The sequence below is a fragment of the Pseudopipra pipra genome, chromosome 7, assembly GCF_036250125.1.
Source record: "Pseudopipra pipra isolate bDixPip1 chromosome 7, bDixPip1.hap1, whole genome shotgun sequence".
Classification (NCBI taxonomy): Eukaryota; Metazoa; Chordata; class Aves; order Passeriformes; family Pipridae; genus Pseudopipra; species Pseudopipra pipra.
In genome coordinates, this window is record NC_087555.1 from 17129945 (window position 1) to 17146422 (window position 16478).

A 16478-nucleotide genomic window follows, 5' to 3' on the forward strand; every position below is an offset into this window, starting at 1 on the left:
ACTAGTGAATCTTAGACCTTATCTATCATTTATTTGTCTCATTTGTGCATCCATATATATCCCAGGCATTTTTATTTAATTATTCAAGAATTGGCACGTGACTTGCATTAGCTCCTTCCTCTGGCTTTCTTGCTGACAGAATGGTGCAAAGCAGCAATATCTAATCCTCATACAGCTAAAACTGTTTGTGAAGAAGAAAGATCCTATTACACTGGCCCTTCACGTGAGCGGAAATTACACTTAATACTAAGTACCAGTTCTTAGGATAGAATATTGTTGTGTTCATACCAGCAAATTGATTCAGACTGCCATAAAAGAGTTGCAAGGTTTCATCTTAATTTGCAAGTAAATCTCTATATATTCAGTCTATGTCACTTTGATGGATACAGAACTGTGCACTGCTACAAGGCCGGCACATGTATTTATTTATTCAGGAAAATATATGTCATGAAAACATTCATTATGAAAGACTTAATGTGCTCTAATGGCCTGATCTAACACCACTGAAATCAATGAGAACCTTTCTTTCAATGCTGGTAGTGCAGGAGCATGTCAGCAGTGTAGGAACCATTCCTCTGGCCTAAAGTGCCTAGCACAAATGTCAAAATCATTAGGAAAATCAAAGGAAGACAAACCAAAAACCCCACAGACGTGACAAATTTGGAGGCAACTGAAAATACAGCTGTTTTCTGAAGTTTGCATATGAAACATATGCTCTGAGAAAGATGAGTCATTTTGGGTACGTGTCTATGCTTATTTGTAGTATAAAAACCCAGAGCAGTAACAGAAGAGTTGGTAAAAACGTACCTTAAAAACAGCTGAAAAGGGTTGGTTAGTAGTTTATTTGCTTTTAATATTCAGCTTGCAAAACAAATTTGATTTACATGAATTTTCATGAATTTTACCAGACTTTATTCTGCTTTAAACACCATCATCTCAAAAAAAAAAAAAAAAAAAAAAGGCGGCAGAAATTTTATTTCCTGGTTTTTAATGAATGATCAGCCTGCAGTATAAATGCTTGTTTGGTGTCATTACTTCAATGAAGAACTGCAAACCACATATTTTGGTTGCAACTAGTTTAACACAAGTACTTCAGTCCTGAGAATTTTTCAGGGCTATCCCATGAAGTGAATCAGCCCAAGGGACATGAACTGAAACACTATGGACAGAAAGAAAATGTCCCTGTGTGCATGCAAAACCGTAAGCCTCTAGCGTTACTGCCCTTTCCCGGTACAGTCAGGATATGATGTGTACCCAAACACTTTTGTCTGGGGAAGTCCCTTCTCTCGGATGTTCACTGGGGGGGCACCCAACTCCTTGCCTAGGAGGCCTCCTGACCCCACTCAGCTGTGGACCTGCCGGCACAACATCATCGCAACTTGTCTGCCCAGCTTTTGGGAGCAGTTTCCCAGGGCTCCCACCAACCTCTGCTGAAGCTGCCATCGGCAGTGGCTCTCCAGTCCCTTGGCAAAAGAGAAGTCTTCGTAAGGAAGCCTGTAAGCGAAAGGGCGCCTGAGGGAAAGGAAAGCATTACACAGAGTAAGTATCCCCACATTGCAGACTTTCTGACTTGAGACATCCATCTTCATCTTCTCTTTGTGTTCCTTTTACCCATCAAGCATCCAACAAAGATAAACAGCTATTGGTGTCTGGTGCTGGCTTCCAGACAGGGACCCAGTGCATCTCACAGGTGCTCTTGAGGTCCATCTCCCCTGCTGCTATAATTTGTTCTTCACTCCAAATTCCAACACCCAGCAGAAGTCCTGAGGAAAGAGAGACTTGTCCAAAATAAAAGACTTGTCCACAAATAAATAAAATCATCCTCACATAAATCCAGATTTCATTACTCTCCACATTGTTGTTACGCATTCTCAGTCACAGATGGGAAAAAAGTCTAAATGTGGCTCCTTTGTCTACTTTGATACTATTATTTTAGCTCTGTGAAATATGAACTCAGGAGAAGTGAGGATCACTGGTGAATTTTGCACTTGTATGAGGTCATTGCCAATCTTTTTTGAACAAGTATCCAAGTAAAAGACCTAGGAATCCTCTTGGTCTTTTGCTGGCAGAAGTCTGTGGTCAAACCCAAGCATCTTCCTGCACTTTAATAGGCCTTGAGGTTTTGTATGTGGTAAGATTTGTTGCAAACTGATTTAACAGAGTGCATTTTGTTAACCATAAAATACAATGAAGCCTGAGAAAGCTGGATGAACTGAGAGTCTGGCTCTAGACATTGTAAGAGGCTTTATATTGTCGTGTTCTTGCTTGAGCACATGTGAGAGGTGCTGGGAGTCAGCAGAACGGCTGCTGGCCGGTCCCAGGCCTCCCAGAGCCTCTGCAAGGAAAATCCCAGCACCTCTGTAGTTCGAATGGCATGAGGTGCTCCTCCTAAGACTTTTTTTCTTTTAAAATTTTCCCCAACAGTTATTAAACAGATTTTTTTACTAAATCAGGCACATCAGGGAAAAGGACGAGAATGAATGAGGAATAAATACAAGCATAAACTCTTTTTTGCAGCAATTTTGCGAAGGGCAGGGCAGAAGACAAGGACACTTTTTTCGAAAGGTGATCTTGGACTCATACTGGTAGCTGTGGCCATCCCTGCCCCCTCCCGTGAGAGGAAGTTTCCTGCTCCCCTCTGCTTCTAGGGTTTTTTTCCCTTCTTCTGCACCAACTCTGTCTGAGCCTACGGATCTCTCTTTTTAAATGCAAAACGAAGAAGGGGTCAGGAGCGTGGGACAGTTCCCTGTGCACCTAGTGGAGTTGGCGGAGCCGCTCGCTGCCTTGCCCGGGAGAGCGAACCTTCCCCTCTATCTCCCCGAGGCGCCCGCCCGCTGCTCCAGCCCGGACCGAGACACCTTTCCCTGAATCCTCGTAAATAAAACTATACATAAAGTTGCAACAGAAAAAAAGCAGCAGAGCTGCACCGCCGCGGTCCCGCACGAAAGGACCGTGTGCCGCGCCGGCCGCAGGTTCCAGCCCAGCCCCGACGCCCCCGGGGGCCCCTCCGCGGGGAGCGGCGGCGCCTCAGGCGGGGCCACCCGGGGCAGCGGCGGGGGCGGCCCGCGCCTCCCGCTCCCGCTTCTTCTGCTTCATGCGGCGGTTCTGGAACCAGACCTTCACCTGGGCGTCGCGGAGGCGCAGCGAGCGGGCCACCTCGAGGCGGCGGGCCCGCGACAGGTACCGGCTGAAGTGGAACTCCTTCTCCAGCTCCGTGAGCTGCCGGGTGCTGAAGCTGGTGCGTGCGGGGCAGGCGGGAGGTTCCCCCCCGCACGGCGCCGCGCCGCCTGCAACGCCGAAAAACACCGCGCCTCAGCGGGGGCACAGGCAGGGGGAGGGAGCGGGGCGGGTGTCGGGGCCGAGGCGGGAGAGGGGGTAGAGGAGAGCAGGGATGGGAGCAGTCCCCGCCCGCTCGCCGCAGCCCCACTCACTTCTCCTGGGCGGGCTCCGCTTCGTTCGCATCCACTCGAAGGTGCGGGGCCCCGCCGGGGCCGCCGCGGGGGCCGGGGAGCCGGGCGCGGGGGCGGTCCAGGGGCAGGGCGAGATGCCCCGCAGCCCCCCGCCGAGGCAGGGGCAGGGGCGGGTGGAGTCCTGCGGCGGCGAGCGGCCGCTCTCGGGAAGGATGGACGTGGCGTATCCCGGCGGTCCGGCTCCGCGGGACGGCCGGCAGCCGGGGCCCGGCGCCGCCGCGGGGGCGGCCGCGTACCCCGCCGCCTCCAGGGGTGGCGCGGCGCTGGCCGTGGTGCCCAGCCCCAGGGAGGCGTCGTCCCCTCGCTGCGGACACGGGGCTCCGCGGCACAGCCCCGGCGGAAAGGCGAGGGCAAAGTACCCCAGGTCCATGGCCCACGGGGCAACCCCGCTCCCCACACCTGCCCGCCGGGGCAATATTGCCCTAATATAGGGCCGGGAGCGGGGCGGCACGTCCCGCCCCGCGGCCAATGGGAGCCCGGCGGGGGGAGCCCGCACCGGGGGTCCCGGGCTCCGCCGGCTCCCCTGCCCACGCCTGGCTGCCCGGGGCCGGCGCGGAGCTCAGGTGGGCAGTCCCCCGAGCACTCCCGGGATCCCCCTGGGACAAGCCGCTTCCTCTGGAGTCGATGGAGTCGCCGCGCACTTGGAACGTTTGCCGGGAGTTTGGAGGTGGCGCTTTTCTGCAACCTGGACTTCCCTCCACGGCTAGGTCTGCCACTTGCCCTGCTGCCGGCCAGGCTCCTGGAGGCTCCCACGGGAGCCCACGCGGCCCCGGGGAGCGGCAGCGTGCGGAGGCACACCCAGGCTGTCCAGACCCTGAGGCTGAGGCGCTTGGGGGGGTTGTTGTTGCACCTTATGGCACTTAATGGTCTCACTCCGTCAGATAAGTGCTCTGCAGCCTCCCAAAAGTGAATCCCCGGGCTCACCCCATTAATGGACTTACATTTTTCCCTTGACAATTCGGCATTGTTTACTGAGTGTTTGCAGCTGGCAGAGAGCGAATCAAGTTACACTGCCCAGCCAAACGCTCTCTCTTTTGGTTTTCATCCCTACAGAGTGGCAAGAAACAGGAACAAGGTGGAGGAGGTGAAAACTGGACTCTAAAAGTGATTGTCTTTCCCTAGATGTCTCCAAGTGACACTTGATCGTCCAGTCTGAGCCACATTTATGTTTGATTTGGATAATGATGGGTTTCATCCAACACCTCAACTGATAACCACGTGTCAGTGCAGTTCGGAACAGAAAAGGATGTGCTGGCCAAAGCACGCTTGGCCTTCGGTGACTTGGAACTGGACAGACAACATGAAGAAGGGCTATCATTTTGCTTGAAATTAGACAGGCAACCTTCTAATTCTTAAGAAGTGGATGTGGTCTCAGCTGGGAAATGCAAGGGTTGTATTTTATTTTAAAAAATATTTTATTTCTAAATAAATGCAAGAAATTTAAATGCCTTCATCCATCATCCAGTGCCTTCCACTCAACAGCTACAAGTTCTCAGCCAAAATGCTATTTGCTGTGGTCAGGAAGAGGCCACAAATTTTGTGAGGACTAAACATGGTGCCATGGTGCCAACCACTCAAAGGCAGCCAGAATCCCCAGAGAAGGAAAAATTCTATTGGGTTTTCTGCAGATTTCAGAGGGCTGGGCTGGTGACAGGGAAGGGACACCATGGGGAGACATAATCAGACCATTTCACTGACTCAGCCTCAACTCTTTCCTATAGAGACTTGTACTCTGCAGCTCAGCCCCAGATGCCCCACCATTACACCTAGTTGATGATTCAGAGCAGGTCTGATTGTTTTTTTTTCCTGCGGGGGCCCTGAGAGGACACATCTCTGGGACAGGCATACACAAGCCTGCAAGGATACAGTAGCATTTCCCTGCATATGGGCTCTGACCAGCAACATGGTCTTCTATCTCCCCAGCTTATTGCCCATCTACTATAAAACAACTGTTACAGTGCAAAGGCTGGCTATACAGATTACTGCTTTAAGGTTAGACTTCAAGTTTACAGACACAGCAGTCACTGAAAGCCCAAAACCCTGAAGCTAGGTGTTCTCCTGGCACAGACTTGTTCACTCTTATGGGCTGTGCTGCCCTGCTGCACTAGTAATGGAGTATCACTTAAATTTCCTTTTTCAGAGCTATGGAATAGAAAAACCGTTTAAATCAAATACACCTTGTTGGAAAACATACATTCTGAGAGGTTGAATTCTGGATGATGCAAACTTGCTCAGCACACCCATGGCAATCAGAGCAGTTTGGAAAATGTCATCTTCTGAAAAATCAGAAGCCAGGGAACACCAGGCTTTGTCTTCAGCAGAGAAAGAATGTCCATGCAGGAGAGTATCTCTGCTCTTCAGTCTCCCCTGCTGTAAAAAGTCCTGCCCACAGGGAAGGAAAGAGAATTGCCTCCAGAGTAGGGCTGCTGCTTTACTCGAGTCTTCTGTTTGCAGAATGCAACTGGTTTTGTTACACCTAAGACTGTTTTAAATGCTAGAAGAGCTGTCTCTGTTCACACCAACATATAATCTTTACATTTACCCAGCTGGATTCTGTTACCAAGTTTCTTGTTCATTACCTGTTTGTTTTTGCAGGATTCTTCAAGGGTGACAAAAGCAGAAATCAGCGGCTAAATACAGGCAAAACATCTCTTGTTGATGTCCTGGCTTTTGAGGGAGGGCTTTTTCTACACCCCCGAATTTCACAGTGTTCAGACTTAAATAGCTAAGTTCCAGTGATACAGAGTAGAACAACTGCAGTTGTTTTTTTACAAAGAGTCTAATGGGAGAGAGGAAGGACTCTGTGGAAGTCAGAAAGAGGAAGAAGAAAAGTGGGTTAAAAAGAGTGTGAAGAACATGATGCTGTCAAAGGCAATTTGAGAATGGCTGAGAGATTTAGGGATGTATGCATGAGCAGTGGAGTGATGGCACTAGACAGGGAAGCTGCTGGGGCAAAAACCTCTGTGAGGAAAATGGTCCAAATGATTCCTTGTGTCACCATGTTTCTGGAAGTGTGGACCACTGCAAAGCCTGAGATAGCCACTGTGAAACCAAGACATGATATAGGAAAAAGCCTGGCCAAAAAGCCCTAGGTGGTTTCAGACACTTACCAGCAATGCCTTAGGGAAGCTGCTTGAGCAGTATGTGTGTTGAAGGCAATGGCAGCCCTGAGCCACAGACACTGCTTTGAGATTGGAACATGTTGCCTTTCCTCTCTGGAGCAAGACTCCACCCTCTGCACTTGTCACAATAACTAACAAACGGGAGATCGAACATATCCCTCCCCAGCCCCCAGACCTGGAAGGTCGGGTTCAAACATAGCCTTGCCTCTCTGCTGCCACAACACTACCAGCGGGGGAAAAGCCGGTTCTCCGTGGTACGTGGGGATGTACATCCATGGTGTGGAGACAGCTAGGGTATGGGTGGGCATCCTGAAGAGAGGTAAGTAAACACTGGAGGTTTAAGCAGTGGCCCTGTTAACACAGACAAACCACCAAAGGCCCCTGATGAAGGGGCTCAGTCCTGCCCTGCCATGTTACTCCACGGCTCTCAGGCCTTGAGGCTGGGTTGTGCTTCTGCTGGATGGGGTTTCGGCTCAGGTCCCAGCTGGCTCAGGCCCAAGCAGAAGTAGGAGGAACCACTGTCAAGTAGAAAGTGCTCTTTGTGTGATTGATGACCTTTAATAGAGCCAGCCCCCTCACTCCCCTGCCAGCCCCACTCCCAGCAAGGACCACAGCTACCCACTGCTGCTTCTCACAGGGGAACAGAGAGATGTTGCCCATTCAGGGATTAACTTGCCACTCAATCCCTGGAACGTGACTGCAGCCAATGGAGCTCTGATCCAGCCCATCATGCACTTTTTAAAAGCAGAGGTCATCATGTGGTGCCCAGCCAACCACCACAGCCCTAATTGCCCCAGCAGCACCAGCCCCTTTGTGCTGCCCGTCTGGCTCCAGCTTTTGTTCCCAGGCAGGTCTGCGGTGGCAGTGCTGGGTGTCTGGGCCTGTCCAGGGTGCAGCACACTGTGCCTTCACCAGGCTGCTGTTCGTGTGTGGCCACTGGGCACACATGGTAGGCTGGCACATAGAAGGAGGGCATTACAACCTGCAGCTCCTTCCCTCCCTCCTCAGCCAACAGTTGTGAGCAAGGCACCTTCCCAGTGGTAGACCAGCAGCCCTATACCCTTTGCCCTGTTTTTTTCCCTAGTCAAGTAGACCCTTTCATGCCTGGACCAACCAGCAGGCTGTTTCACTGGTCTTCTAATGGGGCTGAAGGGATGCAGAGAACCCAGTGGTGGATCCTGCCTTCAGAATTCTTACCATGCAGCTCCAATGCTCCAGCTGGTCCCTAAGTAATTCAGAGAACTTCTAGTGGGTGCCGGTAGGCTCCCTCTTTCTTAGCCAGCCTCCCCCCTGCCTGTCCTTGCCTCCTCAGTGTGCAGCCAGCTGCCTCCTCTTCACCTTTGAACGAGGTTGCTTGCAGCCCCAGGTGACCCAGGTGTGGTCTCATAGTGGCAGCCTTGTAGGATGCCCTGGAGTCCTTCCCTGGCCTTCCCAGAGACCAGGGCTGGGAGCCTGCATTGGTTGACCATGAAGCACTTGCTAATGGAGCAGGAGACATTTGGCTTTGTTTTCCCAGCCCCACACAAATGACACAAGACTGTGACATCCCTGGGAGCCCCTGGCTGTGCCTAAGTTCCCCTGTCCTGGTGCTGCTCACCAGACCAGAGGCAGTGGGACATGGGTGAAGCCCCCTCAAAAGAAACAGGGTGCAAAAGGGCAGCTCAGCCCCACACTGGCTTCAGGGAGCTAACACAAAGCCTCTCTCCTTTTTGCAGCAGGAAAACTGCTGCAAACCCATTAAACCCATTACAGTGGGTTACCGTAAAGGCCAAACCAACCCACTAATCTGAACAGGAGAACCTGCATGGCCTCACTGAAGCTTGGTGTACTCCTGACATCTCTCAACCAGCGCTGTCAGCAGCTCCTTATCCCAAACACTGCAGCAGCACTGCCAGCATTTAGAGGCCCTGACTCAGTGACCCTTTTATGGGTCTGGAGCAGATGGAGGGAGCAGGGAAGGAGAGGAAGGGGTGCTATGGCTCCTATTTGTAAAGAAAGGCAAGGGTAAGATCAGACCCAGGCCTGGCCTTGCCTGAGTAGTTGTGTTTTAAATAGGTGACTGGAGTTCATCATATCAGATGCTGCTGCAAAGGAGCTAAGTTCCTATTGAGTGTGAAAGGGGGTTGTTTATAATTTATGGGTTTTAAATGATGGGCCAAGAAAAAGTCTGGCTTGTGCCAAAGTGTATTTCTCTTCTGGATTGCTGATGCTTGTACAAACATTGTAAAAATGCCAGTGATCTCGCTAAAGTAACATTACTTCTAATAATTAGGTTATCATCACAGACTTCTATCGCATTACAAACAAGACGCCTCTGCCAGAGTCATGGAGAAGAAAGTGAATTTATTTACAAGAAGATTCCCCCTCACGCATGCTCCTCCTCCTCCCCCACTGGAAACCAAGTCTGCAGACCCCGTCTTTCTGTTCAATATTAAAATAATTCAGGGCAATGTGCCTCAGTAACACTGTGTTTGTGGTTAGGGTTCCTCTGAAACCCCCTTCTTCCTCAGATCTGGGGAAGGGCTATCTATAAACAGCCTTTTCTTTCTTAGCAGATTTAATGAAGGACTAACAGTGTAAGTCAGAGCAGACACTGAAGAACAGCCTACAGAGCATGAAGCAAAAGGGAAAAGAACACTGGGTTACCCTGCAGAAATAGTGGTGCCTTGATGTTTCGCAGACAGAAGCAGGTGATGCAAAATATATTGTGTTTTCAAGAACACACAAAAAACCTACGTGGACAATTTCAGTTGTGGGTACATTGATTACAGAAAATTTTGGAGAGACAAACATATATATATTTATGGAATATTATAGAAGTATAAATCACGAGTGGTTTTTAGCATTACTTTTTGTGTTGTTTCTATGTTTTGTTTACTCCTGGATGGAGCTTCTAAGAAACAATTTGTGTGAAAACTTCCATAGAAAGCAATTTTAGGGCTTAAAATTGTCAAAATATGTCTCCAAAAAAAAAAAGTAGTTTATTCTGTTCTGTTTTGTTTACAGATCTATAACACATATATCCGAATTTGCTTGGTTAAAAGTGAAATTTAACAAAAGATACACTTTTTAATTTAGCGCAGCATTGTTAAAATCGCCCAGAGGGGAAAATAAAACCCTAAGTAATATTTTGAATTGTTACTGCTCAGCCGAACATAAATACCAGATGGTGAGAAAGAAAGAAGGGATGGGAAAGAAAAGAAGAATAAATTATGAAAACTTGTCTGTGTTGACCGGGATTGGAGGTGGTAAAATATTTCGAACAATAGGAATGCCAGGTCCTGTCATTAGAGGATGGAATAGGAGCTGCAGTGTTTGTCAAACTGGAAAGTGACACATCAGACACTTTGGTGGGGAACACAGAAGTTTGGATTAATCTTTAACTCGACACTTTTAGAAAGAGAGAAGAATGGTTTTCTCGGAGCGACATGTACTGTCAGGAAGAGACTTTAATAACAGCGTTTTACAAAAGAAATAATCTCTGTAAATCCAGCGAGGGGTTCGATACAGCCGTGTAACTAGAGAGGAGGAAACACGAGGGTTCAGAACATCGTTCCCTTTTTTTTTTTCTCTTATTTTTTTATCTTCTTTTTTTTTTTCCTTCCCCTTGTTAACTGTCCTGTTCGTGTCAGAGGGAGGCGGCGGTGCCCCTCTGCCGCAGTCAGGCGGGGCAGGACCGTCCTCGCCGGGCGCCGGGGGAGCGCGGTGGCACCGCCCGGCCTCTGCCCGGACCCTGTCTCGGCGTCTCCCTTCGGCTGTGTGTATCTGATTGTCAATTTTCTTTCAAAGTTTATTTTTATGAAAAAAAAAAAAACCAAAACAAAAAAAAAACCAAGAGGAAAAGCTTGGGCTTCCAAAGATGTCTAAAAATTGATTTATGGTTAGTATAAAGACAACAGTATAAAAATAACAAAGGAGGCGGCAGCTGCTGCACGGATTGCTATGGAGACCCTAATGAAATTAGCACTATCAGAGGCTTTCTAATTTTTTTGCTCTCTAAGCTTCTAATTTCTATTTCAGATAGCCAGAGTGTAATTAAAAAAAAAAAAATAGAGCCCACCGAAATAATAATACGTGCGATAGATACCCAGCCAATAAATAAATGTTAACCTCACCGAGGTTTTTGTATGCAGGATTTGATCTGAAACAAGATGGCCAATAGCCCCGCTTTGTAGATGGCCTCATCAAAGCGGCTGCGCTTCCAACTAAAGGTGGCTTCACCCGGCCGAGCCAGCTGCCAGCCAAGCCACCGAGGCGCTCGAGTGGGGCCAGCCGGTTAGAAATAAATACTTTAAAAATACTCTCAATATTTTTTTAAGTGTAATGGCTCTTTGTGTGATGCCACAGTTTGTTTTACTCTATTAATGATTTACGACTTGCTGTCTTAATTAATCCTTACATAAACTACAAACACCAGCCACTGTTACAACTGTTCAAGACTACTCTCTCAACTAGCTCAGACCGATTATACTAAATAGGTGAAATGTAAGTCACCACGGACCTGAATCGCTCTCCCGAAGTACTGGTGAAGAAACTCTACAAATACCCACATAAATACATTAAGACGAGGATAAATAATCAGTGATACAAAAAATGTCTCGCTTAAAATAATAAATACATATCATTTAGTCCATGTGATCCTTACGTTACGGAGGAATTCATAAATTAACTTCTCTGAAATAAGCTTACACGCGGGCGAGTTCCCACGGCTTACGACTGGTCTAAAACACCTCAGCATGACGCGCTGCTAACACTACGGCATTTCTAAGACTTACCTTCAAGTACATCATTACCAGCTTATCAGTCCCTCGGTTGGCAGTATATTGCACTGTCATGCTTAAAACAGCTCTAAGAGAAAGGCTCCTGCTCACGGACCTACTCGGGGGTGCGGAAGAAAGAAGGGAGCTGCTAGGGGAGACAAATCCACTAATACTGTTGGCACTCGAGAGCACAGTAACACTGTCCCGTCAGAAAAGTGAGGTAATGGAGAGGGGAGCGGGCCCCGCCGGCCGCCGCCCCGCTACAGATGCGTGAGCTTGGGCGCCTCCTGCATCCGTCCCTGAGAGGTGTGGTGAGAGGAGAGGTCCGTGTAGGTAGGGTGGGGGTCGCAAGGTCCGTGGTGGTGGCCGCCGGGGATCTGTGCGGCGCAGCTGTAGTCCACGCTAGCGGAGGAGGGGTGCTGCAGGTGCCCCAAGTTGAACATGGGGCCTGAGGCTGGCATCGAGTCCACGAAGTTGCCCCCCACGTAGACGGGGCTGCCCTGCAGGCTGGGGTTGGCGAAGCCACCGCCGCCGCTCTGCATGGGGTGGGGGTCGTACTCCGCGCCCGCGTAGCGCTTCTGCTGCGGCAGGCAGCTGCTCAGAGGCGCCGTGTAGGCGGCCAGCCCGTACATGCTCTGCTGGGACTTGGCGAAGGAGGTGGGCGAGGGCGCGTCGTAGCTGAGGCTGTTGACGCCGGGGAGCTGGCTGGAGTAGCCGACGTGGTTTGGGCCGCTCAGGGGGGGACTGCGGTCCGGGGACTGTCCGACGGGGGAGTGCATGATGCCTTTGGCTTTTTGGTCCTTTTTGTACTTCATCCGGCGGTTCTGAAACCAGATTTTGATCTGCCGCTCGGTCAGGTTGAGCAGGTTGGCCATCTCCACACGGCGCGGTCGGCACAGGTAGCGGTTGAAGTGAAACTCCTTCTCCAGCTCCACCAGCTGCGCGCTGGTGTAGGCTGTGCGCACCCTCTTGGAGGCCGGCCCGGGGGGGCTCTTGTCCTCGCAGCTCTCTCCTGCGGGGAAGAGGTACAAAGACACGTTGGTCTCCCTACAAACCCCCCCCCTCCCCTTCCTCCCGGGGTCCCTCGGAGACCCGCCGTCCCCTCTCGCTCTGCTGGCGCCCAGGGAGTGGGCACAGGGAACCCGGGGGTGGCCTCCCACCCCTCGCTGCTCGACATACACACCCTCCCGCAGCTAGCTCCCCCCACAGACCCCCAGCGGCCCCCCGTCCAGGCGCTACCGAGAGCCGTCGGGGCTGCGCCTGCCGCCGCTGGGCTGGTGGGGGAGCGAGGCGGGAGCCCCTAGCCTGCCCCAGCTACAGCGCCCGGCAGGGCCGGGACCCCCGAGCGGGGGGTGTAGGCGATAGTAGCTGGAGGAGTAGGGGACAAGATGCGGGACCAGGGGGTTCAGCCAGAGGGGTTCAGCCCGAGGGGCTCAGCCCCACCCCCTGAGCAAACAGTGGGCTGGGGCGAGGGTGTTGGGCTACCTGGGGGGGCGCAGGTGCTTTTCTGCTTGGAGTTCTGCCGGGACTCCTTCATCCAGGGGAATATCTGCTTGCTGAGAGTGGTGTTAGCCGAGCCCGAGGAGTTTGGGCCCCCCTTGGCTTTTTTCGGAGGGGGCACACTGGGAGGGGGGTTGGGCGGGGAGGAGGGCGGCAGGGCCGGGGGTTGCTGCTCGCCCATCCCCGGGGGCTGACTGCCCCCGGGGCCGCCCCCGCCCGGCCGCATGCAGCTCCCGCTCAGCTCGCTGCCCTTGTGGGCCGGGGCGCGTCCGGGCGCCGAGCCCTGGACGGAGCAGGCGGAGCCGGGGTACTCGCTGTCCAAGCCGGCTTGGCCGTAGGGCTGGTGGGCCGCGCCGTAGGGGTAGGCGTCGGCCTTGCTGTAGGTGTAGCCCCCGAAGAGCCCCGCGTTGTCGTAGTAGGCGGCTTTCTGCATCCTCTGCTCTGCGATCGCCGAGGCCCGCGGCCCCCGCTCAAATAACATTGACCGCCGCCCTGCGCCTCACGTCGTCGGCCCAGGCCACTCGCAGCCACCTGGGGAGGGAAACAGCGGGGACACAAAAGAGGCTTTCAGTGGGGGGAGCCCCTCAGCCCAGCACCCTCAGCCTCAGTCTCTCCACCATGGGAGGACTGGGAGACATCAAGGAAGGAGCAGGGGACATCAAGAAAAGGGTAAGAGACACCAGATTAAGAGCAGGGGACACAAGGCAAGGAGCAGGGTCACCAGGCAGGAGCCCGTGCAAACTGGGGCACCCCAGGCAGAGAGCAGAGTACACCAGGGAAGGATGGAGGCACAGCAGTGAAAGAGTCACCCAAGAGCGATGGTGCAGGGGGGAACGGGGACACATTGGTGGGACTTCTACAGGCCACCTTTTGAGGCATTCTGGGGCATGTTTCATTGCTTTGTTTTGTCTTTGGACTGTTCCCGCTCGAGTTTGGCTGGATCGCCCTCCGCGGTTCTAGGCAAGGGCCCTCAGTGAGCAACTGTGCTGGGTGGTGTCCCCAGAGACCCACCGGCCCATTTCGGCCGGGAGCACCCGCGCCCCCCGCGCCTTACGCGTGCGCACGGCCGTGCACGGCTGACATGATGGATGGAGCCCGGGCTGCGGCCGGGCAGAGGCAGAAAAATCCCGTCCCCTTTGTAAACCCGCCCTTCTTCTTCCCCTGGATTCCTCCAGAGTTAAAGTATAACCGGCGCCATTCACTCCCTTCACTTTGCACTATAAAGGAAGTCTCAGGTCAGCTCCCCTATTTTAATTCTGTGATTAATTAAATTCCCTCACCCAGCGTTTCTCGTCCTTTTTATTTGTACCCAGTAGAAAGAACCTGAGACATTTGAGATAATTTTTAGAGGATTCTTTTCTTTTTCCAGCCTGTAAATTTATGGCGCTCCCCTTCGCGCCCTCCCACATCAGGCTGCTCACACCGAAAACACAAGGTCCCCCTAGGGCAGATATATTGGGGCAGAGCTGTTGCCTTCCTCCTTGCTGCTCCCAAAACTTCTCTGCGTTTCGTACAACATGGAAACTGTTACGCATTTTGTTGCGACTTTCTAATATTCCCTCTTCCTATTTTTCTTGTTGTATAGGGCTTTTCTCCGACATTTTTGGTAATTTTGTAAATTAGCACAGGCTTCACCTGGCAATGTTAGTGTGTAACTCAACGTATCTTAAGATTTGTTGTATTTCTGCAGGATTTAAGCCTATTAACGTACCAGAGAAGAGCAGATAGAAATTTTTGAACACTGTCCGATAATTATAATTCTCCAGCCTATACTTAAACAATACTACCACAGTATTCCTTTTTCTCCCCCAGCAATTGGTCCCGCCAAGTACCGCTTATACGTTCTCTAAAATTCACCGGGAAACACATCTCTGTAAGTAAAAATAACCTCAGCGAGCTGCGATCCGCGGCCCCTCTTGCAGGTTTATCCCATGTCACAAACCGCCGGGGTCCTTTTCTTCCCTGAACAAAAGCTTGGGATGATCTTTGAAGCTGATGGGAACGGGAAAAGAACTGTATTTCTCTCCTGGAAAATTTCAGTTTAAAAAGTCCATGGGAATGAACGGTGGCGATACAGATGAGTTTTAATACACTGTGATAATCTTGACGAGTCTTGAAAGTATTTTTGTCCAAATAACTCTATCACTCGTTTCCCACTTCTATCATCTACATTTTCAAGAGCAGTCTGGACTGAGGACTTTTGTTAGCACAACACTGGCCTAAACGTAGGCTTTTATGTGCCTTGTGAAATATAGTTCCCAAAAGAATACGCAGAATCTTAAGAAAGAATATTGCTGTTAAGCTGTTAAAAGCCTTATTTCTTTTCTGAAATACCAACTGCTTGTGAACTCTGCTTGAACCTAAAAAGGAGGCTATGGGCCATAAATCACATGGACAATGCTCAACTGTTTGGTGGCTCATCTTTAGATCTTAAAAAGAGAGAGAGGGAGAGAAAGAGTGAGACCTTTCCAGGGTTTGATTTTTCTACGAGTGCAAGGCCTGGGGTGATGTTTTTATAGGTAACACCAAAGCAGGGGCTCAACACTTGGTGGTTTGGCCAGAAACAGCCTCAAGGGGAAAAAAAAAAAAAAAAAGTGACATCCAAATGGTGAGGCCGAGCTGTGGGAGGTGGGCTCGGAGGCACTGAGGGTAGGAAACCGCAAAGTATCCATGTCTGTGTTTCAGATTTCCCTTCCTCCTCTCCAGAAAGATTTAACCTCATCTGAACTGTTAGGCGTTGCACATGACGATGAGACTTTTTGTCCTGCCACTGGTTCCAGCGCTTTTGGGGGATACCGACCCTCTAACGGCTCTGCCCGGGGAGCAGCCGGGAGCTCACGCGTCCACCCGCGCGTGTGCGCGGAATGCGGCTGGCCCACAGTGACACCGGCCCGGCGCTGCCAGGCGCTTTCCTCCCGACACTTTCATATTAAGCAGTTCTCCACTAAAACTTCCACTACACTTAATTCTGCTTCGGATCAATATCTAATATGATACCGAATAAATAAGAGGCGGTGAGAGTGGCCAGCGAAGCGGTTATTAAAGCAGCCGGAGCTCTCAGGGTGCATATCAATGCACCTGTCATTGCGGTTTGTAACAAAATTTATGACTGCTAGCGCCGTGGCAGTAAACGCTCCGGCCAGGAATGAAAAGGAAAACACTTCCCAAGCCCCGGCACTTTCAGAAGTGCAAAGCAGCCGGCGCGTAGGAGGGAGCCCGGCAAAAGAATCCCCCGCTCGGCACGTTTCCCGGCCGCCGGCCCGGGGCAACCCTGTATATAAGGAAAGCGCTGGAGCCGCCGCCGGACCCGGCCGCGGACTGGGCACCCACCGCTGGGGCTGCGCTTGAGCCTCAGACGAGAGATGTCTCGTCTTTGAGGGCGCTGAGAGCTCTGGGGAGCGCGAAGGAGCCCCACGAGATACGGAGCGGTGGCCGCCGTGGGGCCTCTTAGACCAGCTACGGAGCCCCCCCAGGGAGCCATCCGCTCCCCGCGGCTGGGTCCAGGGCTTGGCTGCTCCCCAGCCGGGCTCGGCTCCTGCGGAGCAGGGGCCGCTTTCTACGGGCTGTTCATTATCTGACGTGGGGGGCGGCGGCGCGCCCCGGGTGCCGCCGGCGAGGGCTAGAGC

The 16478-nt window shown here is 51.7% G+C and overlaps 3 protein-coding genes and 1 long non-coding RNA gene across 6 annotated transcripts in view; 1 reads left to right on the plus strand and 3 right to left on the minus strand.

Moving 5' to 3' along the window:
• The window catches only part of MTX2 (metaxin 2), a 515033-nt gene that overhangs the window by 43884 nt on the left and 454671 nt on the right, over window positions 1-16478 (minus strand). The gene's annotated exons all lie outside the window — the stretch shown is intronic.
• Window positions 796-3842, minus strand: LOC135417127 (homeobox protein Hox-D1-like). Its single transcript, XM_064660789.1, has 2 exons — window positions 3432-3842; window positions 796-3287 (listed from the first exon to the last, which is right to left on the minus strand). The coding sequence occupies exons 1-2, from the start codon at window positions 3838-3840 to the stop codon at window positions 3028-3030; spliced, it is 669 nt and encodes a 222-aa protein (XP_064516859.1). The 5' UTR covers window positions 3841-3842; the 3' UTR covers window positions 796-3027.
• Window positions 4137-9327, plus strand: LOC135417119 (uncharacterized). The gene is made up of 2 exons (XR_010431903.1): window positions 4137-6911; window positions 8865-9327. It is a non-coding gene; the product is annotated as an uncharacterized LOC135417119 (long non-coding RNA).
• Window positions 8916-16478, minus strand: part of HOXD3 (homeobox D3) — a 32529-nt gene continuing 24966 nt past the window's right edge. For all 3 annotated transcript variants that reach the window (XM_064660765.1, XM_064660767.1, XM_064660766.1), the window contains exons 3-4: window positions 12838-13383; window positions 8916-12364 (exon numbers count right to left, since the gene is read on the minus strand). In XM_064660765.1, coding sequence (XP_064516835.1) covers window positions 11613-12364; window positions 12838-13333 — 1248 coding nt within the window. In that variant the 5' untranslated portion in view covers window positions 13334-13383 and the 3' untranslated portion in view covers window positions 8916-11612. The remainder of the gene's footprint in view (window positions 12365-12837; window positions 13384-16478) is intronic.